This window comes from Lepidochelys kempii, chromosome 2 (assembly GCF_965140265.1).
Source record: "Lepidochelys kempii isolate rLepKem1 chromosome 2, rLepKem1.hap2, whole genome shotgun sequence".
NCBI lineage: Eukaryota > Metazoa > Chordata > Testudines > Cheloniidae > Lepidochelys > Lepidochelys kempii.
The window spans coordinates 169728576-169748366 of record NC_133257.1 but is presented as its reverse complement, the minus strand read 5'-3'; the positions used below and the strand labels follow the sequence as shown (position 1 = coordinate 169748366).

The window sequence follows — 19791 nt, the reverse complement described above, 5'->3', positions numbered from 1 at the left end:
GAAAAGCTGAGGTACCATCTTGGCAGACACGCTAGGGCTCTGTTTCAGGAAGCGGCAGTTGAGAAGAAACTGAGGGTGGTTCGCCCACTCACCTCTACATAGACTTGGTGTTAGGCACAAGGTTTAATAGGGAGCATGCACGGGCCAAACGGACACTGCTAACTGAAAATCTCAGATCAAGGACTCGAGAGGTACCTGTTCACCTGAAGTGGAGCACTCATAGGGATGGTACTTGAAGAAGAGGGAAGCCTCCATACAGTCCTCCCTATTAAGTGCTTTTGCATGACCCATGTCATCAGTGTGTTGACTGAACCCCAATCAACAGCCTCGTGGTGTAAAAAGCAACTCAAGTAACCATCTCCGATTTTGCAGTCAGATACAGTATTGGATGGAACCTAAGTTATGTTTCTATTTCATTTAGCTATTTTAAAGATATCCCACAATACTTCAGGCTGGAGTGTACTTAAGATAACCTCATTTTCTTACTGAAACTGCAGTAAGTAGAATTAACTTAGTGGAATACGAGAAGATTTCTACGATGTTTGCTTTGCCCAATCAATATGGTATATATGTAAGCAGGGGAATAGTCCCGCTATTGTGGGGAACTTTCCTGGCTTCTGCTCTACCCCGGTGAAGTGGGCTAGTGAAAGGATCTGAGTCCTCGCTCCCACTTCCTTTACCCAGTGGCCTCCCTGCACTTGAGGACTCCCCTTCCACTCTCCTGTCTGGCAGAGTCCTCGTAACCTCAACAAGGCTGGGCCCAGGATTCCTGGGGGGATCGACCCCCAACCCTGCTGTGGTCACCTAGGACAGGGGCTAGGGTGTCCCCACTCCGGGGTACTCTCTCTGCACTGGGCACTTCTCTTACCCACTGACCATTACATACAAGTTAAAGCAAATGCAAGTTATTTAATCAACAATTAATTTTAAAAAGAAAAAGGGAAAATGGGAAAGATTAAAGGAAACACATCAGCCCGCTCTGTGGTAGGGAACATCACAAACAGTGTCTCTGGAATGTCCGGGCAGTTCACAGTCTGTTCCTTCTAAGTCCCTGGCCTCCTGCTCAGGCCCTGGCTGTGCTGTAGGGGTGCTGTGGGTTGGACACTCGCTCTGGTGGTGGCCACATGCTCTCAGGCTCTAAGTGGTAGGACCCTTCTTCTCAGTGTCGCCCCCGCCCTGTCGGGGTTATGATCCAAGCCTGGCCTGCAGAGCCTCTTGGCTGAGATGTCTCCCTGTGCTGGGCCTGCTGCCCAGGGTCCCCCTCGGTCTCCCCAGCTGCTCACCGCACCCAGCTCCGGACTGCTCCAGCCCCAGCTCCACCACTGTCTCAGCACTGCTGCTGCTGCTCTGCCTCCAGCGCCCTGGGCTGCTTCTTTGGCTCCTCTGGCTCTGGTTGCTGCAGCTCTGCTCCCAGGACAGGTCTGTTCTTCAGGCTGCTTCTGTGACTCTGCTCCCAGCACTGACCTGCTTCCTGGGCTGCTTCTCTGGCACCTCTGGCTCTGGTTGCTGCAGCTCTCCTCCCAGGGCAAGTCTGCTGTCTCTGGGCTGTGCCTCTGGCCTTCAGGCTGCAGCTCTGCTCCCAGGGCAGGGTCTGCTCTCTCTGGGCTGCTTTTCTGGTCCCTCTGGATCTGGCACAGCTCTGCTCCCCAGCTTAGTTGGGCCCCGGCTTTCTCCTTAGCTCGGCCCCACTCTGTCTGATCCAGGCAAATCCAGCTCATACGGAGGACGGGACCTCCCTGGCCTCCTGACTCTCTGATTAGCCTGCCTGCCCTCTCATTCAGGCTGACCTAGAGCATTGGCCTCTCCCCATTGTTCCTGGGGACTTTCAGTCTCAGGGTCCTGATTTCCCATAGACCCTTCCCCTTTTAGTACTGGGAGCTAGCCAACCAAAACACCCCCATGAATGTTAGCAAGGGGGCAACAGTCCCCTTACATATATATGTGCACTGTTCGTAACTCTGTCTGCAAGCTACTATTTACAGTAGTTTGTTAGGGAAATACCAGGAAAGTTATTTTTCAGATATTTCAGTGTATTTCTCAGAAGACTGACAAAAGAGGATAACTTGATTGATACCTGCTCTGCTCTTCACTATCATTGCATTCTCCTTCCTGGAAAATCTGACACAAGTATTCCATAAGCCTTAGCTTGTCAGGAAATTAGAACAGCACCCATCTTTATTTATTTAATGTGTGTGCACATTTATACATTCCTGCAGCTGCTCAATCAGACTTCCTGGCATATTGAAAGGTACATTCTAGGAATGTTTGGTTAGATTGTTTTCTTTCCTCTTGCATGTCTCAATGAAGTGTTTTGTTCCTTGCTGAGTGACTAAAGTAGATACAGATTTTGAAAGCCTCTGCCAGGAAATAAATCTTTAGTAGCTCTAAACAAAAACAGTCACGAGCTGCAAACTATGTCAGATTTGCTACCTCAATCACCACCAGCTCCAATGTGTAGTTATGATAAAACAGAATAAAACCTTGTCAGGTAAAGTTAAATTCAGCTTGTTTTTTGGAGAGTGGGGAGGGAAGGGCAGCTCCCATGGAAACCTGAGATAGATTCAGCAGTGACAAACAGTAGTGTAAGCTGATCAGCAGACAGGTGTAAGTGGCAGAGAAGCATAAGATGTAAGAATTTGGCAGTCAGTAAAAAGAACAATACATATGAAGGGACTATAAGGAGAGCATTGAACAGAAAAAGCCATTAGCAGGAGGGTTTAGGGCAAGATGGTGAGATTCTGCCTTATCTTAAATCTTCCTATAAATTACTTTTCCTGTTACAATCCTTTCTCCCACCCCCAAATTAGGCACAAATTAGTGTAAGCTGTACCAAAGTCACTTTCTGAGCAATTTACATAACCACTTTGGTCACTGCTGAATTTAGTTCATTGGGTTTATCTTTACACAGTCATGGAGCTGTAATATTCCACCTATACTGCAAGGTATTTCCTGCTCTGCAGGGAGAATTCCATTGAAAAACACTGAATTCCAGTAAAAAAGGCAATCTTCCTTCAGGGCAGGGTAGGATTCGAAAGTTCTGAGTCTGTACTTTAGCGTGCTGTGTAATCTTGGTTAAACTCAGAGGTGCAAAGTGCAAGTTTTTTCTGTAAGTCACTGCCAGCAGTGACTGAAATACCGATAGTTTGAGCTTGTTTTGGCATGACACCCAGTAAGCTCTGACATATATCTAGTAAAGGATTTGTCTCCAGACTAGTTTTATTGAGTTGAACAGAGTTTAACAGATGTGGCGCAGGGCGGAGGAGATCTGGTACAATACAGTCTGATCTATTACAGGAATCGGCAACCTTTGGCATGCGGCCTGTCAGGGAAATCTGCTGGCGGGCTGGGACCGTTTGTTTATCTGCAGCATCTGCAGGGATCAATCATGTCTACCCACACTGAGGTTCCTAGCACCAGCAACTAACTGGCACTAACTTTTCACAATTGTTATGCTCAGGGATATAAAAACACCACACTGCATGGATCATATCCAGGGAAGAAGACAGGAAAACAGGCTGTCTGTGTCTATCCCACTCCTATATATGGGCACAGAGCAGGGGATAATCTGATCCTTATTCTATAGGCCCTCTAGCTACTGCCATTGGAGCAGTGTCAATCTCTTTGAAAGCTGTGTGGTCCTATTTTCAACAGATCTGTATTTATTCTTTGGTCAGGGTTGACAGTGGGGGTACATTTGCTAGGTCTTCACTTAGCATCTGAGGGATATAAGGCAAGCAGTTCCTGAGCCTGGAAGGGCTTATTAGCCAGAATTCAAATCCCTGTCAAACTGTTCACTACAGTTTTATTTGTTACTTGAACAACAAATTACACAGAGGGTTAAGAAACTCAGGTAACCTGGCTGGCACCTGACCAAAAGGACCAATAAAGGGACAAGATACTTTCAAATATAACAGCAGGGGGAGGGGGGAGAAGAAGGCTTTGGTCTGTCTGTTCTGTGTGCTTGACGGAGAGAGATCAAGACAGCAATTAGCTATATGTAGCATGAAACAAAAGAGCCTTTATAAACTTCTGAATGCCATACAGAGAGGACCTCTGTTCCGTCAGTGCTGTACAGGAATCTCCTGTTAGATAAATAATGGCTCTCATGCTACCATGAAGGCTGTATCTGCGTTTCTTCTATTTAAACCCATTTCGGGGAGATTTACATAAAATCTGACCGATTTATAAATTGCTCTGGGTGGAAACTCAGTTAATCCTCTTTGATCAAGGAGACAAATTGTTTTGTTTTTTATTTAATGAACTGCCCGAAGCTATATTGCTTATTAAATAGGTGAGAAAAAGTGATACTGATATGCTGCACCATGTAGCAGGCATATAAATTTGGAACACTGGTGCATACAAGGAACTGCAGATCTGAACAAAGCAGGAAGAGGGGTAAACCAATTAGCATCTTTCTTTTTTTCTTGCTAGAGTAAGGCATCAAATGGGAATCTCACATTTGGAAGCAGTTCTGAACTCTGTTACAACTGCTAGATAGAGGAAGTCTTGCAGAAGTTGGGAGGGACCAGCTAAGGCACAGCCAGTGAAGAGTCTGTATGGTGATCATGAATAAAGTCCTACGGGTTTGGGTAGAGGAAAATGGTACCACAGCATACAGAGAAGGGCAAAATGAATACCTGAGATAACTAAAATATCACCTTGAATAACTAAAATATCACACCCCCTGAATTCATCAGAGACACCTTGGGAAAATTCCCGTTGGTTGAGCAACTGGTTAAAGAACCACCAACACTTGGATGGCAAGAGTATCTTCATCTCAAATATCAAGAGTTAAAAAAAGATGCTCTTGGAAATGCCTGAGAAATACAACACAAAGCACCTCCTTTTGCCACTCATGAGACATGCTGGAGAATTTCACAATTAGTAGATTTTTAGGATCAAAGAATGTAGGCTTAAAGGGTGGGGGGAGCATACCCTGGAAAATAGCAACTCTGGTTACTAACTGAATGAGCTTCCAGTGTAATGCTGTGGTTGAAAGGGCTAATGTGATCCATGGATATATAAAGAGGGGAATATCAAGTAGGAGTAAGGTGGTTATATTTCCTCAGTATATGGCACTGGTGACACCATGACTGGAATAGTGTTCTAGTTCTGGCGTGTTCACACTTCAAAAGAGATACTGAAAAATTCAAAAGGTTCAAAAGAAAGAGCTACAATAATCTGAGGATGGAAAACATGACTTCTAGTGAGAGACTTATGGAGGTGAATCTATTTGTCAATAGGAAGGTTAAGAAGTGACTATATCATGATCTATAAGTACCTACAAGAAAGGGGAGAAGATATGTGATAGCAGAGGACTCTTAGTATAATAAAGGAATAACAAGATCAAATCACTGGAAGTTGAAGCTAGATAAATCCAAATGGAAAATAAGGCTGTCATAAATATAAAGGGAACAGAAACAACCTTCCTGTATATAGTACGATAAAATCCCTCCTGGCCAGAGGCACAATATCCTTTTACCTGTACAGGGTTAAGAAACTCGGGTAACCTGGCTGGCACCTGACCAAAAGGACCAATAAAGGGACAAGATACTTTCAAATATAACGGCGGGGGGAGAAGAAGGCTTTGGTCTGTCTGTTCTGTGTGCTTGACGGAGAGAGATCAAGACAGCAAGCAATCCAACTCCATTAGAATTAGTAAGTACTAGCATGGAAAGGTGTTAGTATACTTTTGTTTTAGCTTGTGATTTTCTCTGTGCTGAGAGGAAGGTGTATTCCTGGTTTTCTTTTTGTAACTTTAAAGTTTTTGCCCAGAGGGAAATCCTCTGTATTTTAAATCTGACTGCCCTGTGAGATTAGCTTCCCTTCTAATTTTACAGAGGTGCTTCTTTTACCTTTTTTCTTTCTAATAAAGTTCTGTTTCTTTTAAGAGCCTGACTGATTTCTCTATTGTCCTAAGATCCAGGGGTTTGGGTCTGTGATCACTCTGTAACCAATTGGTTAAGATATTATTCTCAAGCCTCCCCAGGAAAGGGGGTGTAAGGACTTGGGGGGATATTTTGGGGGAATAGGAACTCCAAGTGGTCCTTTCCCTGACTCTTTGTTAAATCACTTGGGGGTGGCAGCATACCCTCCAAGGGCAAAGAGTTTGTGCCTTGGGGAAGTTTTACCCTAAACTGGTAGAAATAAGCTTAGGGGGTCTTTCATGCGGGTCCCCACATCTGTACCCTAGAGTTCAGAGTGGGGAGGGAACACTGACAAAGGCACATATATTTTACAGTAAGGATATATAACCACTGAAACAATTTACAAAGCTTTAGTGGAGACACCATCATTGGAAGTCTTTAAAACATGACAGGATGTCTTCGAAAATATATTTTTTAGTTCAACAACAAGTTATTGGGCCTGATGCTGCAATTACTAAGTGAAATTCTATTGCCAGTCTTATACAGGAGGAGGTCAGACTAGATAAGCATAATGGTACCTTCTGGCCATAAAATATATGAGACATAGCTAGGCTTGTAAGGATTAGATTTTTATGAGTAAATGTTGGTAAACGTCAATTGCACTGTATACACACAAACACACTGAAAAGTACTTCCATTAATGATTTACAGATAGGCAAAATAAGAAAAATGCTGTTTGAGAATGTATTGGAGTTTAATTTAAGGATATTTAGTCTGTATATTTTGACATGTGATGTTGACAATTTATGTTTCAATTATTATAAAGCTTTAATTTGTTTGATCTGAATGTCCACTGTCATTAAATAGTTATCTGAGACCCCCAACTTCAACTGTGAAAATTTGGAATAGATAAAAATGGGAAAAAAATGCTTAAAATCTACATTGATATTATCTGTTGAAATTATAAAAAAATAAAAATCAAATTCTGCTTAGATTAAACAGACATTTAAAGAACTATTTGCTTCTGCCATAGCTCCTTATGCCACTGTATTGACTCTTTTCCTCATTGCCTATAGGACAACAGTTTTTTGTTTCTAAATATACAAACAGTCCAGTGTGTTATTCTGCACTGACATTACATGCACTGATGGTAGTCTTTCAAGAATGTTTTTCTCAATAAGGAAGGAAGAAAAAAAATATTGAAAGAAACAAATCAGACAGCTACAGACATTCTGAATAACATGAACTATGGGAAATCCTGAATAACATGAACTATGGGAAATCCTGCACTGCAGCTAATAAAAAATTAGGGATGGGCCGAAGATCAGGCAGTAATTTTTTCCTGAGTTCAGGGGTGTTTGAATTGAGTCGTCTCTTTAAAATAATAATTTTTAAAACTTACACTTACATACCACCTTTTTTCTGAAGACCTCAATGTACTTTACAAGGAAAAGTAAACATGATTACCTCTATTTTATAGATGGGGAAACTGATGCAGTTCAAATTTGACAGTGGCCCTTGCACAACAATGGATGATGCAGCAATTTAAAGTGTGGTTCTGTTCTGAAAAGTGGCTATGTAAAAATGGTACTTTCTTACTTAATAGTTTTGCTTTTTATTCATTAGCCCTGCAGAGCCACAGAAAAATATTGGGGGAGGGAGAAAGAGAGCAAGTCAGGGGGAGATTCCTCCTTTGGCACATTCAACAGAATTTTTACTGAGTTCTAATCAGTGATACCTCTGCAAAACCATTTACAGCAACACTGAAGGCCTATTTTTGCCAGCAGAACCTGGATTGTTTGGGATGGTATGTAAGAAGGAGCAGACAGAGTTTGACTTTCTGAGCCATTTGCATATTGGCAGTCAATAAAATGAGAGTACATTTGATGTGAATCAATGAAAGCCAATACAGTTGGAGTCCCACAAAGCCATTTCTAAAGAATCCCTTTTTGGAGCAGAACCACATTTTTACAGGAAACTGCGTTTATTCAGCCAAACCGCAGCAAATTTCACAAGTTCAGAAGCACTATGAAATGTGTATGGATTTGTTTTTTATCTTTAGCTTTAGCATTTGACATTGCTGAACCTGCTAGATGTAATCTCATGGGGACACTGTCATTGTGCAAGTCTGCTGCAAGAGAATGCTTCCAACTGGCTTAAAAATGGTACAAGAGTTGCGATACCATAATAATACCTAGCTCTTACATACAGTGCTTTTCATCAGTAGACCTCAAAGAACTTTACCATAGGGGGCAGTGTCATTATCCTTGTTTTACAGTGGAAAACTGAGGAACAGATTGAAAGGCCACTGGCAGAGCTAGGAACAGAACCCAGGTATGGGGCCAGTGCTCTTGAGTATGGGGCCAGTGCTCTATCTCCTAAGCCACACCGTAATTTAAACAGCCTATTACAAATTAAAATGTTTCCACTGTTAGCTAAAGCCTTATTAATTCAGGTTGGGCTGTCTCACTGTCCGTCTCCAGATACTTCTGCTGTCAGGAAACAGCTGTGAAACCCATAGGCAAGGTGTAGGTGTGATTCTCTACCAGCAAAACCACGTGGGAGAAATTTATCTACTCCTCCCTATGCCCAGAATGGGCTCATAAGCACAGATATTTCATGCCAGCCAAAAATATCCCGCTAATTTTCCAAAACATTTGAATTAGATACGGGGGATTAGATGTGGAGTACAGACCTGGATCAGAAGTTCTGCAGAGCTATGGGGATGTGTCTGGATCAGGGTGAAGATTCACATCCACGTTTAAGAGTTTACCCCTGGGATTTTCAAAGGAAGCCTAAGGGAGTTAGGCATCCAAATAAGTGTCCCAATGACATGCAATGGATTCTGGATGTCTAACACATCAATTATATTTATTACAGTAGTGCTTATGGCCCAACAAGAAAGAGGCCCCATTTTGCTAGGCACTGTATAAACACAGAGCATGAGACAGTCCCTGTTCTCAAGAGCTTACAGTCTAAAATAGACAAGACAGACACAGGCTTGGGGAAAGGGTAGAACGCATGAGCAAAATGAACAAATTTGCCAAGGTGAATCCTAAACATGGCCCTTTTAAAAAACATTCAGTAGACGAGGACAAGATAAGTAAACTGTAATTCATTTGCAGAAGTTGACCTCAGAAGTATATTTACCTTGGACTGGACTCCTCTGAAACCATTTAAGAGTTAACCGAGTAAAGGGCAAAGCCACTGCATCTGAATCATAAACAGGAATCTTGCACCCTGTAGCAGAATTGCTTCATTACTGTAGACATTATTATAGCGTGTGTTGTTGTTATTGTTTGCTACTACTTAAGTATTACCTAGGCAACCAGAAAGACCTGAATGCCTTACAAAAGGTAAAGGACACAATACTACTGTTCAAATAGTTTCAGCTGTTGTTACACAGGAATATAGAAACTACTGTACTAGATTAGAGCGGTGGTTCATGTAATCTGTTATTCTGTTTCTGACAGTGACTAATACCAGAAGCTTCAGAGGGCTTAGGTCCCAAAACATGAGAGGTTATAGCCCTACTTTTTTCCCCCCCATTGCCTACCTAATGCAACTGTGGATGTTCTCAGTGTCTATACATTTAACCATTCCTTCTTTAAATCCTATGCTCTTGACCTTAATAGGCCTTACAGCAGATGATGCATGGCAAAACTGACGTCTAATTAACATCTAAGAGTAAATTGTTGAACAAATGTTCAACAATGGAAGTTGGTCCAATTTACCTCACTGCCTTGTCTCTCAAAAACAATGGATTAGCACTTTGGGACCTAATGTCTTATTGTATAATCCCTTTGCATGTTTTCTATCATGTCTCCTCTCAATGAGATGTCAGGTCAATGATACACCCACTCAACACAAGACAAAAAGACTATTGACAAGACATTTCAACATGAGGAAAAGTCTCCTAAGTCTTACAGCCTTCATAATAAAAATCAATGTAAACAGAGTGGATTCCACTTATTAGCAACCTCTCGGTTCCCAGCAAAAAGTTTCATTATCTGGAAGTTACCAATAAGTGGAAGGAAGGTTTGCAGGGTAGCAGCCAGGGAAGGAACTGCTAGCACATTCTGAGCTCGCCTCCCAGTGCCAGGGCAGGGAGCTCTCGGAGACTGCAGGGAGAAGTACAGTGCAACCCCAGAACTTCCTTCTCTGGCTGCAGACCTGCAAACTGGCATTGGGCTAAAGCCTTCTGAAAAATTGTTAATAAGCAGCTTGTCTTTTGCCAGTATCTGAGTCCTGTTAACACTGAACTCAATGAGATGGGATCATTTCCTGGCAAAATGTTGCTATCAACCTAAATTGTTGATACTGGGATTACTATTAACCGGCACCCACTTTATATAGTGGGAACTAACTTTGGACTTTTATAGTCAATAGCAAAAGAGGTCATTAAGATATAGAGGGCCAAATTTTATTCTCAGAAAAGTGTACACAACACTTCGGTTATACATGGAAATTCATGCATGAAATTTAGAGCAGAATTTGACCCACAGTGCAAAGAGGCCTCAATCCTGTCTGTGTGTGTGTACCCAAACCATCGTGTGCATGATATTTATGTATTACCATTTATGCACACAACTAACAATTTATCTAAGCAAATCACATTTTAATCTGTGCCTGATTTGTGCATGCTAACAGGCGTGTGTGTGTGCGCGTGCAAATTCTATCATTTTTTATGCACAAGTGCAAATACTGTGCCTATAAAGTTTAATGTCACAAAGAAGACAGTGTTTGAGGGCCTAGAATCTACTTTTACCCTAGTTTTCATAGCTGGATGTGGATGTATACCTTTGAAATGTATTTTCAGCTACAGGGGTGTGGTTAAACTCCTTTGGATACATTCCAATAAACACAACTGGGGGCAGAATGGGGGTGGGGGAAAGGATCTTCAGTAGTCAGTCATTTTGGCACCTTTCCAAATACAGCATTTCCATGCTTTTTTTTTTTTCCACAGCAGTTTTTACATCTTTCCTTGTGTTTATTAAAATCCATTTGTACAGGGAAAAATATGACACTTACATTGGCGAAAAAGAGTGGGTACAGCTAACTTATTTTTTCACTTTTACCAAACAGCAAAAGACAGTGCACAGTAAGCCTCAGACCAGCGAAGATTTGCACTGTGAATAAAGTGCAAATCAAAAGGTCCAAGGGGAAACCCTTTGGGTAATCAAGGATTTGAGTAATGGAAGGTGCCAAATCTGCAGATTTATGAGTGCACAGCCAACAAGTTCTATCATGCAGGAAACTGTCCAGTTTACCCAATGCCACCTGACTTATGGGAAGGAAGACTGAGCACCAGAGAAGGAACTGAGGTGGTGGAGATCTGAGCTGACCTCAGCTCTTCAATTTAAAAGCTGCTGTACATTAAACTTTGTGTGTATGTCAGGGACTAAGCTGGCTAATGGTCTCAAGTGGATAAAAGTTTCAGCCACCACAACTCTCTACTTTCTGGGCTCCCTGCCTTGAAGAAACAGCACTGGACAAGCCACATCCATTTATGAAAGCCCTGTTATCTGACACTGGATTGGGAACATGACTGTGGGGTTCTGGATAACTGAACTTCTGATAATGGTGGATGCACTGTATCAAGAAACACACTTAAGTTAAATATGCTATCTTGTTGGCATAACTCCCACTGTTCAGAGAACACCAGAGGTTTGATAAAGAGAAGCAAAACCAAGTTTATGCAATCATATACCATCACACAAACCACCTGACATACAAACTGTTGTATGCAAAATTAGGCTGGAAATCTCATGACGACAGATTATCTCATGAGATTTTTATCGGTTCCTCTTAATACTGTGGTACTTCCATTTGCGGACATCAGGAAATGCAAAAAAAGAAATCAACCAAAATGTTTCAAATCTCAATAAAAGGTTCAGACTGAAGCAGGAGAAAGGTTTTGATCAGGCCTTATTTTCTATGAACCCTTTCTGATCATCCTAAGTAACAAGTAATGTAATAAGGATGCAGAATTCAATGTATGTTCAGCTTGATTTTCACAGGTGTTGAGCACCTGAGGCTAGTAGGAGATGTTTGCGATAGCCACCTCTGAATCTCACCGCTTAATCCTTATTTCTTTTCTTGAACGAACATACTTAAACGTAACCACACTCAACTTATTTTGAACTTTCAAGAAGTAGCATCTGTTTATTTGATTTTTAGTTTTTGTTAGATTCTCTGAACCCCATGTTCCTTACATGACCCAAAAACAGAAACACCAAAACACAGAGGTTATGCTTGCATTATTCCCAACTTAGCCAAAGCAAGGAGATGCTAGAAATCTTACAAGGAATATTATTTCTAGTCTGACTTCCAAACTGGATGGTTCTCTGTAAGCATCAGATAAACAACCAAATCTTTTCTGTGCTTATTTGAATGAAACCAAACTTCTTACACTTTTGTGGTCCACCCAATTTATACAGCTAATAAGAAAGGAATCCTAAAAGGATGCAGAAAGACCAGGTGGATGGACCAACTTCTGTTGGTGAAAGAGACTAGCTTTTGAGCTACACAGAGCTCTTCTTCAGGTCCAGTTGGTTATGTGTAAGGAAGGCTCCGGGAGACTAATCTCGAAGAATTCTTGATTCCTGGCACAGTAAGTGGATGAAAAACAATGCTGCTTGTTTACACTAAAAGTTATTACATTTTCTCTAGTTTGTATCTTGTTTACACAGACAATTGACTGCAATGGGTGCATAAATGTAACCAAGAGTAGTATCTGATCCTGCGTGATTATATCACATCACTTTTTCTCTGTGAAACATACAGGAATTAACCTGTGTAGGTTAGGTCAAAGTCACAGCACCATGTGTCTGCTCAGCTCCTTTATGTACATCAGTTAGAAATCAGCCCAACAACCCCGCAAAATCCTTTGTTAGTTTAACTAATCTCTTTAGATTCTTATGCATGTGTAAGAAAAAACATTCTGAAAGACTGAAGTCACACCAAATATAACGGGTAATGACATGGACATGGGAAGTTCTGTTTAGTCTTAGACAAAACATTACATTAAGTTGGAGTTCAGGCTAAGAGTACACATCAGTAATTTAAGGGTAACAAAAAATTTACAGGTTTTGTAACCTGGGAAAATTCAGATATTAGGCTGAACTTAAAAGAAATCCAAACATAGAAAGGTGCAAAAATGCACAGGTTAGGCCTTAAAACACCCTTAAATAAGAGACCTTATGACAGTGGAGGCCTGGTACATCTCTTCCCTGCTGTGCCCCTGAAATGACTCCTATGCCAGGGAAGATGGAGGCACCTTTTACAGGAGCTGCTTACACCAGGTTTACATTAGAATAGATTTATGGCCAACCAAAAGAATTCTTTTCTGGTCATTTACAACAAGATCACATTAAACTGACCCTTTCCCTTTCCCTCAGCAATCATTGATTGGAAACAACCATGCAATATGAAAGACTGTTTATTTAAACTCATAATAATATCCTTGAATTTGCTAGGATGTGATTTGACTTGAGCAAAGCCATCCTTTGTTTCACTTGACAGAGGAATGACAATTATTGTGCTCTCCTCACATGCAGACAGTGCCTAAATAAATTGCAAAAACTGTACCCAAAAATCTGATAATACTATTTTGATAGATTAGTAAATTAGTAAATTATTATTGTGCAGGCACAATGATGATTGTGCATTATCAACTGCTTGCTCTGGCACTGCACAGAGTACTTAACAAGGGTGAACTTTACCTCTCTCTGCAGATGACCTGCACAAGGCCAGATGTGGGAGGCTTCTATACAGGGGTGTGTTTCACTCTAAAGGAAAAATGGAAGTATGGTTCTTACCATGCTCAGTTCTGTACATCTCAGGTGGGCTACTGATCTGTTGACCAGGTGGACTCATTTGGAGGTAATGTGGGGGACATTTCACTGGAAGAGAAAGAAAATCAAACAACCCTTTTCCATAAATTTGAGATGCTAAAAGTAACACATTCATGAAAAGTAAATGATGAAGACGTTTCCTCACCATATGGTGTCTCTGGTGACACTGGAAAAGCTGGGGTTGGTGGAACAGCTTCATTCCCATTTTTGGTTGGTGAGAAGATTCCCCTGTCTACTTCATCTAGGTCTTCCTGGTAACGTGCCACACTCATCTAGAAGAGGTGAAAAACAACAAAATGAGTGTGTGGCAAATCTCATCAAGCCTCTACAGTACAGCGGGCCATTTTTCATCAGATTATACAAGATTTCATATAATCTGATCCACTTTTCCAATGGAGAGATCTCAGCACACCAAAGACACACACACACACACACACAGAGATGGATGTCCCAGTCTATGTTAAAGTCTTTTTCTGATGAATATGACTGTTCTGTTCTTATATCCAGTGACTGTCAGGGATGGCAAATCATGCACAAAACCCCATAATATGCTCAACTTCTGCTTATCAACGTGGGAATTTGTAACCTGACTCTGCTCCTGAATTTGAGATTCTATGCTGGCCATTCATTCACCCCTTCTTGAATAATTCTTTCTTATTTACCTCTTTGGTCTCCCCTACAGCAATTCGTGATCCTGGATTTACAGCCTGGTCTATAGCAGTAGTTTTCATCCAGCCACACCTGGTATATGGTGGCTGCCCTGGAACATCATTGTCATACTGTCCAAGACTTAACTTCCTTATTCTTCCCCCTGATTCGTCTCCTGGTGAACCTGTTGTAGCAAATAAATAAATAATACAACAATAAATAAACAAACACACAAGATCTTAGTTTCATTAGGCCTACTACATGGTGCCAGTCAAGTTATTTACCACAATATCTTTAACAAAAGTGATTGACAGTCTTCAGTCACCCGTGAGATTTCCCAGTTACTTGCTTATAACAACAGAGGAAGATGCTTGGTTAGATTCAACTTGGCTGACCCAGGTTGCTACATATTGTATTTGCAAAGTGCTCTGAGTTCTAGAAGGCTGGGCAATATTTCCATTGCTGCCCTTTCTAGAAAGATTAAGCTGGGAGAGGTCAGTTTTATCTGTGGATGGAATTCCACCAGTAGAGGTCGTTTATGGTATCCAATGGCAATACCTTCTGGACATGCCAACCAGGTTTTGGAGGTGAAGTCACAGCTGCTGCCCAGTGCTGTGATCTCCCAGATAGATAGACTGACAGACTTTTAGCCACCAGAGGCCTGTGCCCTGCTGACACCAAGGGTGAATCTAGCTCATATGTATATCATCAAATATGGTGCATTTACAGTATTTGTACTGAAAAATATTCACAACAGCTAGACTATTATGTATGTAACAAAGAAAAGTCACATCCTTCTGATGACTGAGGAATGAAGCATTGCAGAATAAACCAAGACAGTAAACTGATAATAGAGGGTGAGTGAGGAGTAGCATCTGTTTAAAAAAAAAAAAATTCGGAAAGTGGCTATGGAAGCAATCCCTATTTCATCATTATTGTGGGAATTCAAGACACCAAAAGGATGCTACAGGAGTTCTTGCTGATTAGTCAGCATAAAAAGAATAAATGTCTAATGCAGTACTTGAGATACTACTGAGTGCTGCAGCTGAAATTGCATATACTCCTAAAAAGTACTTTACGGACACATCCATTTTCTAGTCTGTAATTGCTGGCAATAATAGAAATATGAGATCCATCAGACAGCAGAAAAATTTGCACTACAGCGTATCTTAACTTTCATTAGGGTAGCAAGGTGTGACCACACTGCATCAATACACATTTAAAAAAACCAAAACCAACCATGCCTGATATCACAAACAGGCGTTATACAGAAAAAGAATATTTTACGCAACATTAAAACATTGACTGGGCTCCCAGTGCAATACAGAAGGAATTAAGAGTCAGATTCTGCTTAAATATACATGTGCAGCTTCTATATATACATACACATCACTGGAAACTGGAGGCTGATAATCAAAGGCAGAATGTCTCCCACAAGTTATACCGTGGGATTTGCATAAGGGCTCAGCGTTGTCCAACTCTGCTCCCATGGAAATCAATGAATGTTTTGCCATTGACTTCGGTAACAGTAATTAGGTCAATGCTCATCACTTTTGAAAAATCCTACCCCTATCATATAACTTCTGAAATTAGCAGCCAGACTTACCCAAAACATGCTAACACACTCAGCTTCATCTCATCTATATTTAAATCTGAACATTCTACGACAAGCTGTTTTTGAAATATGGCTTTAAAAATAATTAAGACTTTGGGCATGGCAACACCTGGAGATATAGAGCGCCGGGAGTTAAACCAGCCCTTGGAGACAGCAGCAGGGAAAGCGCTGCCATGTGTTCACACTGTCAGCTGCAAGCGCAGTGGTGTAGCCACATTAGTAGCTCTTGCAACACCACAGAGAGCAGTGCATTGTGGCAGCTATCCTAGTATGCAAGGGGCTGCAGCATGCTTTTCAAATGTGCGTGTGTAGAGTGTGAGAGGGAGTGTGTTGTGTGTATGTGGAGGGAGAAACAATGTGTTTAGGGGGGCAGAGAGTGTGTCAGCCTGCTGTCTTGTAAGTTCAGACAGCGGCAGGGAGAAGAGGGAAACCCCAACATCAGCCTCCACCCCTGCCTCTCTCTCACACATACCTGCCTCTGCAGCAGGAGCATTCCACAGTAATGGTTTGCTTTGTCACGGAGCAGATAAGCATGCTGGCTGTCAGAAATGGAGCTTTGAAAGGATATTCGCATGCCTGCAGCCGAGTTCAAAACAATGACCAGAGTGGCCACTTGACTTCAAGGGATTATGGGACATTTCCAGAGGCCAATCACAGTGCAGTAATGCAAAATGTTGTCTATGCTGACACCCCGGTGTTTCAGCCAGGGCGCAGCAAGCTCTATGCCTCTCGTGGAGGTGGACTACCAGGAGCGCTCCAGCTGCAGAGTCCAGGTGCTCTATGTTCCTTGCCAGTGCGGACACCTCAGGAGTTAGGGCGCCTGGGGCTGACTTAATGCGCTCTAACTTGCAAGTGTAGCCAAGGCCTTTGCAAAATGGAAATACTGCTCACATTTTAAAGAGCCATGTCACAAAAAAAACATATCCATTAAACTCAAAATTTTAGAAACAAACTCGCTCTCCTCCAGCTAGAATCCATGACTGTAGAATTTCAGAAAGAAAAAGATTTTTGAAAATCTCCCTCTGCAAGCTCAATTTCCCCTTATCATTTACTCAAAGGCAGAAGGTGCCCAACTCTCATTGACTTTCCAAGGCACCTAATTTCCCTTTGTGCCTTTGAAAATCTACAACTTCACAGACAGGGAATTATAACCACTTTGCAGACTCATCTTGAGTGATGCTAAGTGCCCTCTGAAAAATCCCAATGTGTCCAAAATTTCTACTGGACCCAGAGCAAGCGCTAGGCATAAGCAGACTAAGCAACTGCTTAGGGCCCCACGCAGTTCAAGGGACCACCCCATCCACTTTTTATTATAAGTATTTGCCTGTTTTAGTATTGGGGGGTGGCAAAAATATTCCTGTTTAGGGACCCCCAATGGGCTAGCACCAGTCCTGACTGAAACTGAGGGTGCCCAGGCCTATAGGGGTGCTCAGCATTTTGTAGGATCAGACTCTTCACCAAAGAAGTCATTGTCATTCATATAGTGATACTACTTAGCATTTATGCTATGCTGGATGGTGCCCCTTCTCTCTTCCATCCATTTTCCAACCATCAACTAATTAGTTAAAGATTTACTAATGTCATTCTAAAATCTTAACATATTTTTTGCACTGGACATTTCCTTGTTTTGTTTTAAAAGCTGAATAAAGGATGGTTTATGTTCATTTAACCCCAAAATGTCTGAATGGATTTTGCTTATAACTTTAATAAGAGCTGTATTTCATCAGGGATGTTCCATGAGATTAATAAGGTAACTTCTATGAAGCCACATATGTGGTTCACAGAGGGCCACCTGTCCATAGTCGATATGAACAGAGACTTCATAGAAGTTAGACATTTTGTCAGCATAACCTGCAACGCTTGTGAGTGTCATAAAACCCATACATATCCCAGTACTTCCCCAGAATATCCCATCACAGCAGTTACAAGCTCTTCTTCTGACACATAGCTCATAGGTCTTAAACTTTCTGGCAGAGCTACTGGTTTAAAAAGAAAAAGAAAAGATTGCAGTGAGAACCCAGAGTTGTTCTGTGAAAACTATTGAAAAGACCCATTTTTATTCTTTTCCACCATGTGTCCAGAACTGTGAAGGCTCTGAAACTAGGTAGGTAAACTTCAGGGCTCCACCTTGTGGAACATGGGAAAATATTCTACAAGGAAATGTTTGCTATTTTTGATTAAAAGTGATTTAATGAGATGACTGATATGGACAAAACATTATCTAAGTTAGACTAGAGGATGCAGAGAGACAAATGGAGAGAGATGGGGAGTAAAATGCAATGGGAGCTGGCATGGATCTGGGCAAAGCCTGGGCAAGTATTTTGAATGTAATGATGAAAGAAAGGAAAAGCCATAGAAGGAATTTACAGGAGTAATGTGATCAGAGCATGCCACAGTAAGATGACACGTACTGAACAGTATTATGAAGCTTTTCCAAAGCTTCCCCATTTAAGGCATCGGGCATTTGTTTATTTACAATTATCTGTTTAAAAAAAAATTGCATTCTTCAATTAACAAGGTGTAAAGTGCTCTGAGTCAAGAGTTGCTGGAATAACTTTTCCTTTGGTCACCTCATTTACTATTCTTCCTTATAATTTGTCTTAAAAGCTTGGCAGAGCTTCAGACCTAACCCAGGACTGTGTGTTTATTTTTGAGAGTGCTTTTTGTATACTGTTTGTTTCCTTCCCCACCCCCCAGCTAGATACAGATATTATTTATCTTTGTAAAGATCAAATAATAGTGTTCCTCAGAACTGGCACCAGGCCAGTGCCAGATGGTTATCATTTTGCTAAGGATACATCTAATGGTAGGATGGCTGGTGGTAAAAAGTTTATCTGTGGTATTTTAACTGCTTAGCTTTCTTGGAGCACTACCATTTAAAAAAAAACTGTCTGCAAAGGCTGGTTAACAGCATTGCTTTACTTGATGCATTAGTAGTTATCTGGGCTAAACTACAAGAACTGTATTCATTCCATAGTACTAAGCTAGGTTTCTATTTTATCTCCATGTATGTTAAATTTCTGATTACTGCATGTACAATGGCCACCATTAAGAAGTCAACATTTACTATCAGTTACCACAATGACAACTGAGATAAGAGAGTGTCTGGTTGTTTCCTCTTGATCCATAGGGTCTATGGGCTAGCCCCAGAGACAGTTCTGTATAGGGGTGCAAGGAAGATAATAACAGGTTTCAGAGTAACAGCCGTGTTATAATACTGTCACCTTTAGATGGACCAGTTCAGGAGGACGCTCTTCAGGTAGACCCTTTCAATGATTTTTTTCTCCCTTAGGTTTTCCATTGCGAGGTAGGGAAAGATAATCATCAGGCCCAAATTGTCCTTATAGTTACAACAGGAAATAACTGTGGATGACTTTTTAATAGTGACTACTGCAGCTGGCAGTGGTACAGGTCAGCGGCACAGAGCATCAAGGTAAGGAAAATATAGTTCTGCCAGATATCACAAACTTTTAAAAGCCTTCTCCTGTTTGTGAAAACAGTTAACCAACAGCCTGACGCAAAGCCCAGCAAAGTTAAGAGGGATCCTTAACTTCAGTGGGCTTTGTGCAACTGCATACATTCATCTTCATTGTTCTGAAATTGGATTTTTGGAACAAATCATTAAAAAGAACAAAGTTGGGTGAAAAAACACATTTTTATTCATTTGGGGTGAAATTCATCTCCGCAGAGGGGCCTGTACCCCCTTTAAGCCCTATTTTGAGGATTTAAATGGGATGTGAGTGGCACATAGGCCTTGTGCCACCCACCTCCACAGGGGGATAATTTCTCTCCAGGACACTAAACA

At 41.4% G+C, this 19791-nt stretch overlaps 1 protein-coding gene across 9 annotated transcripts in view; it reads right to left on the bottom strand.

Annotated features, from left to right (window-relative positions):
• Window positions 1–19791, bottom strand: part of TNS3 (tensin 3) — a 352619-nt gene that overhangs the window by 55941 nt on the left and 276887 nt on the right. For all 9 annotated transcript variants that reach the window (XM_073332748.1, XM_073332750.1, XM_073332751.1 and 6 more), the window contains 3 exons: window positions 14386–14555; window positions 13869–13995; window positions 13688–13771 (listed from right to left, as the gene is read on the bottom strand). In XM_073332748.1, the coding sequence (XP_073188849.1) occupies window positions 13688–13771; window positions 13869–13995; window positions 14386–14555 (381 nt within the window). The remainder of the gene's footprint in view (window positions 1–13687; window positions 13772–13868; window positions 13996–14385; window positions 14556–19791) is intronic.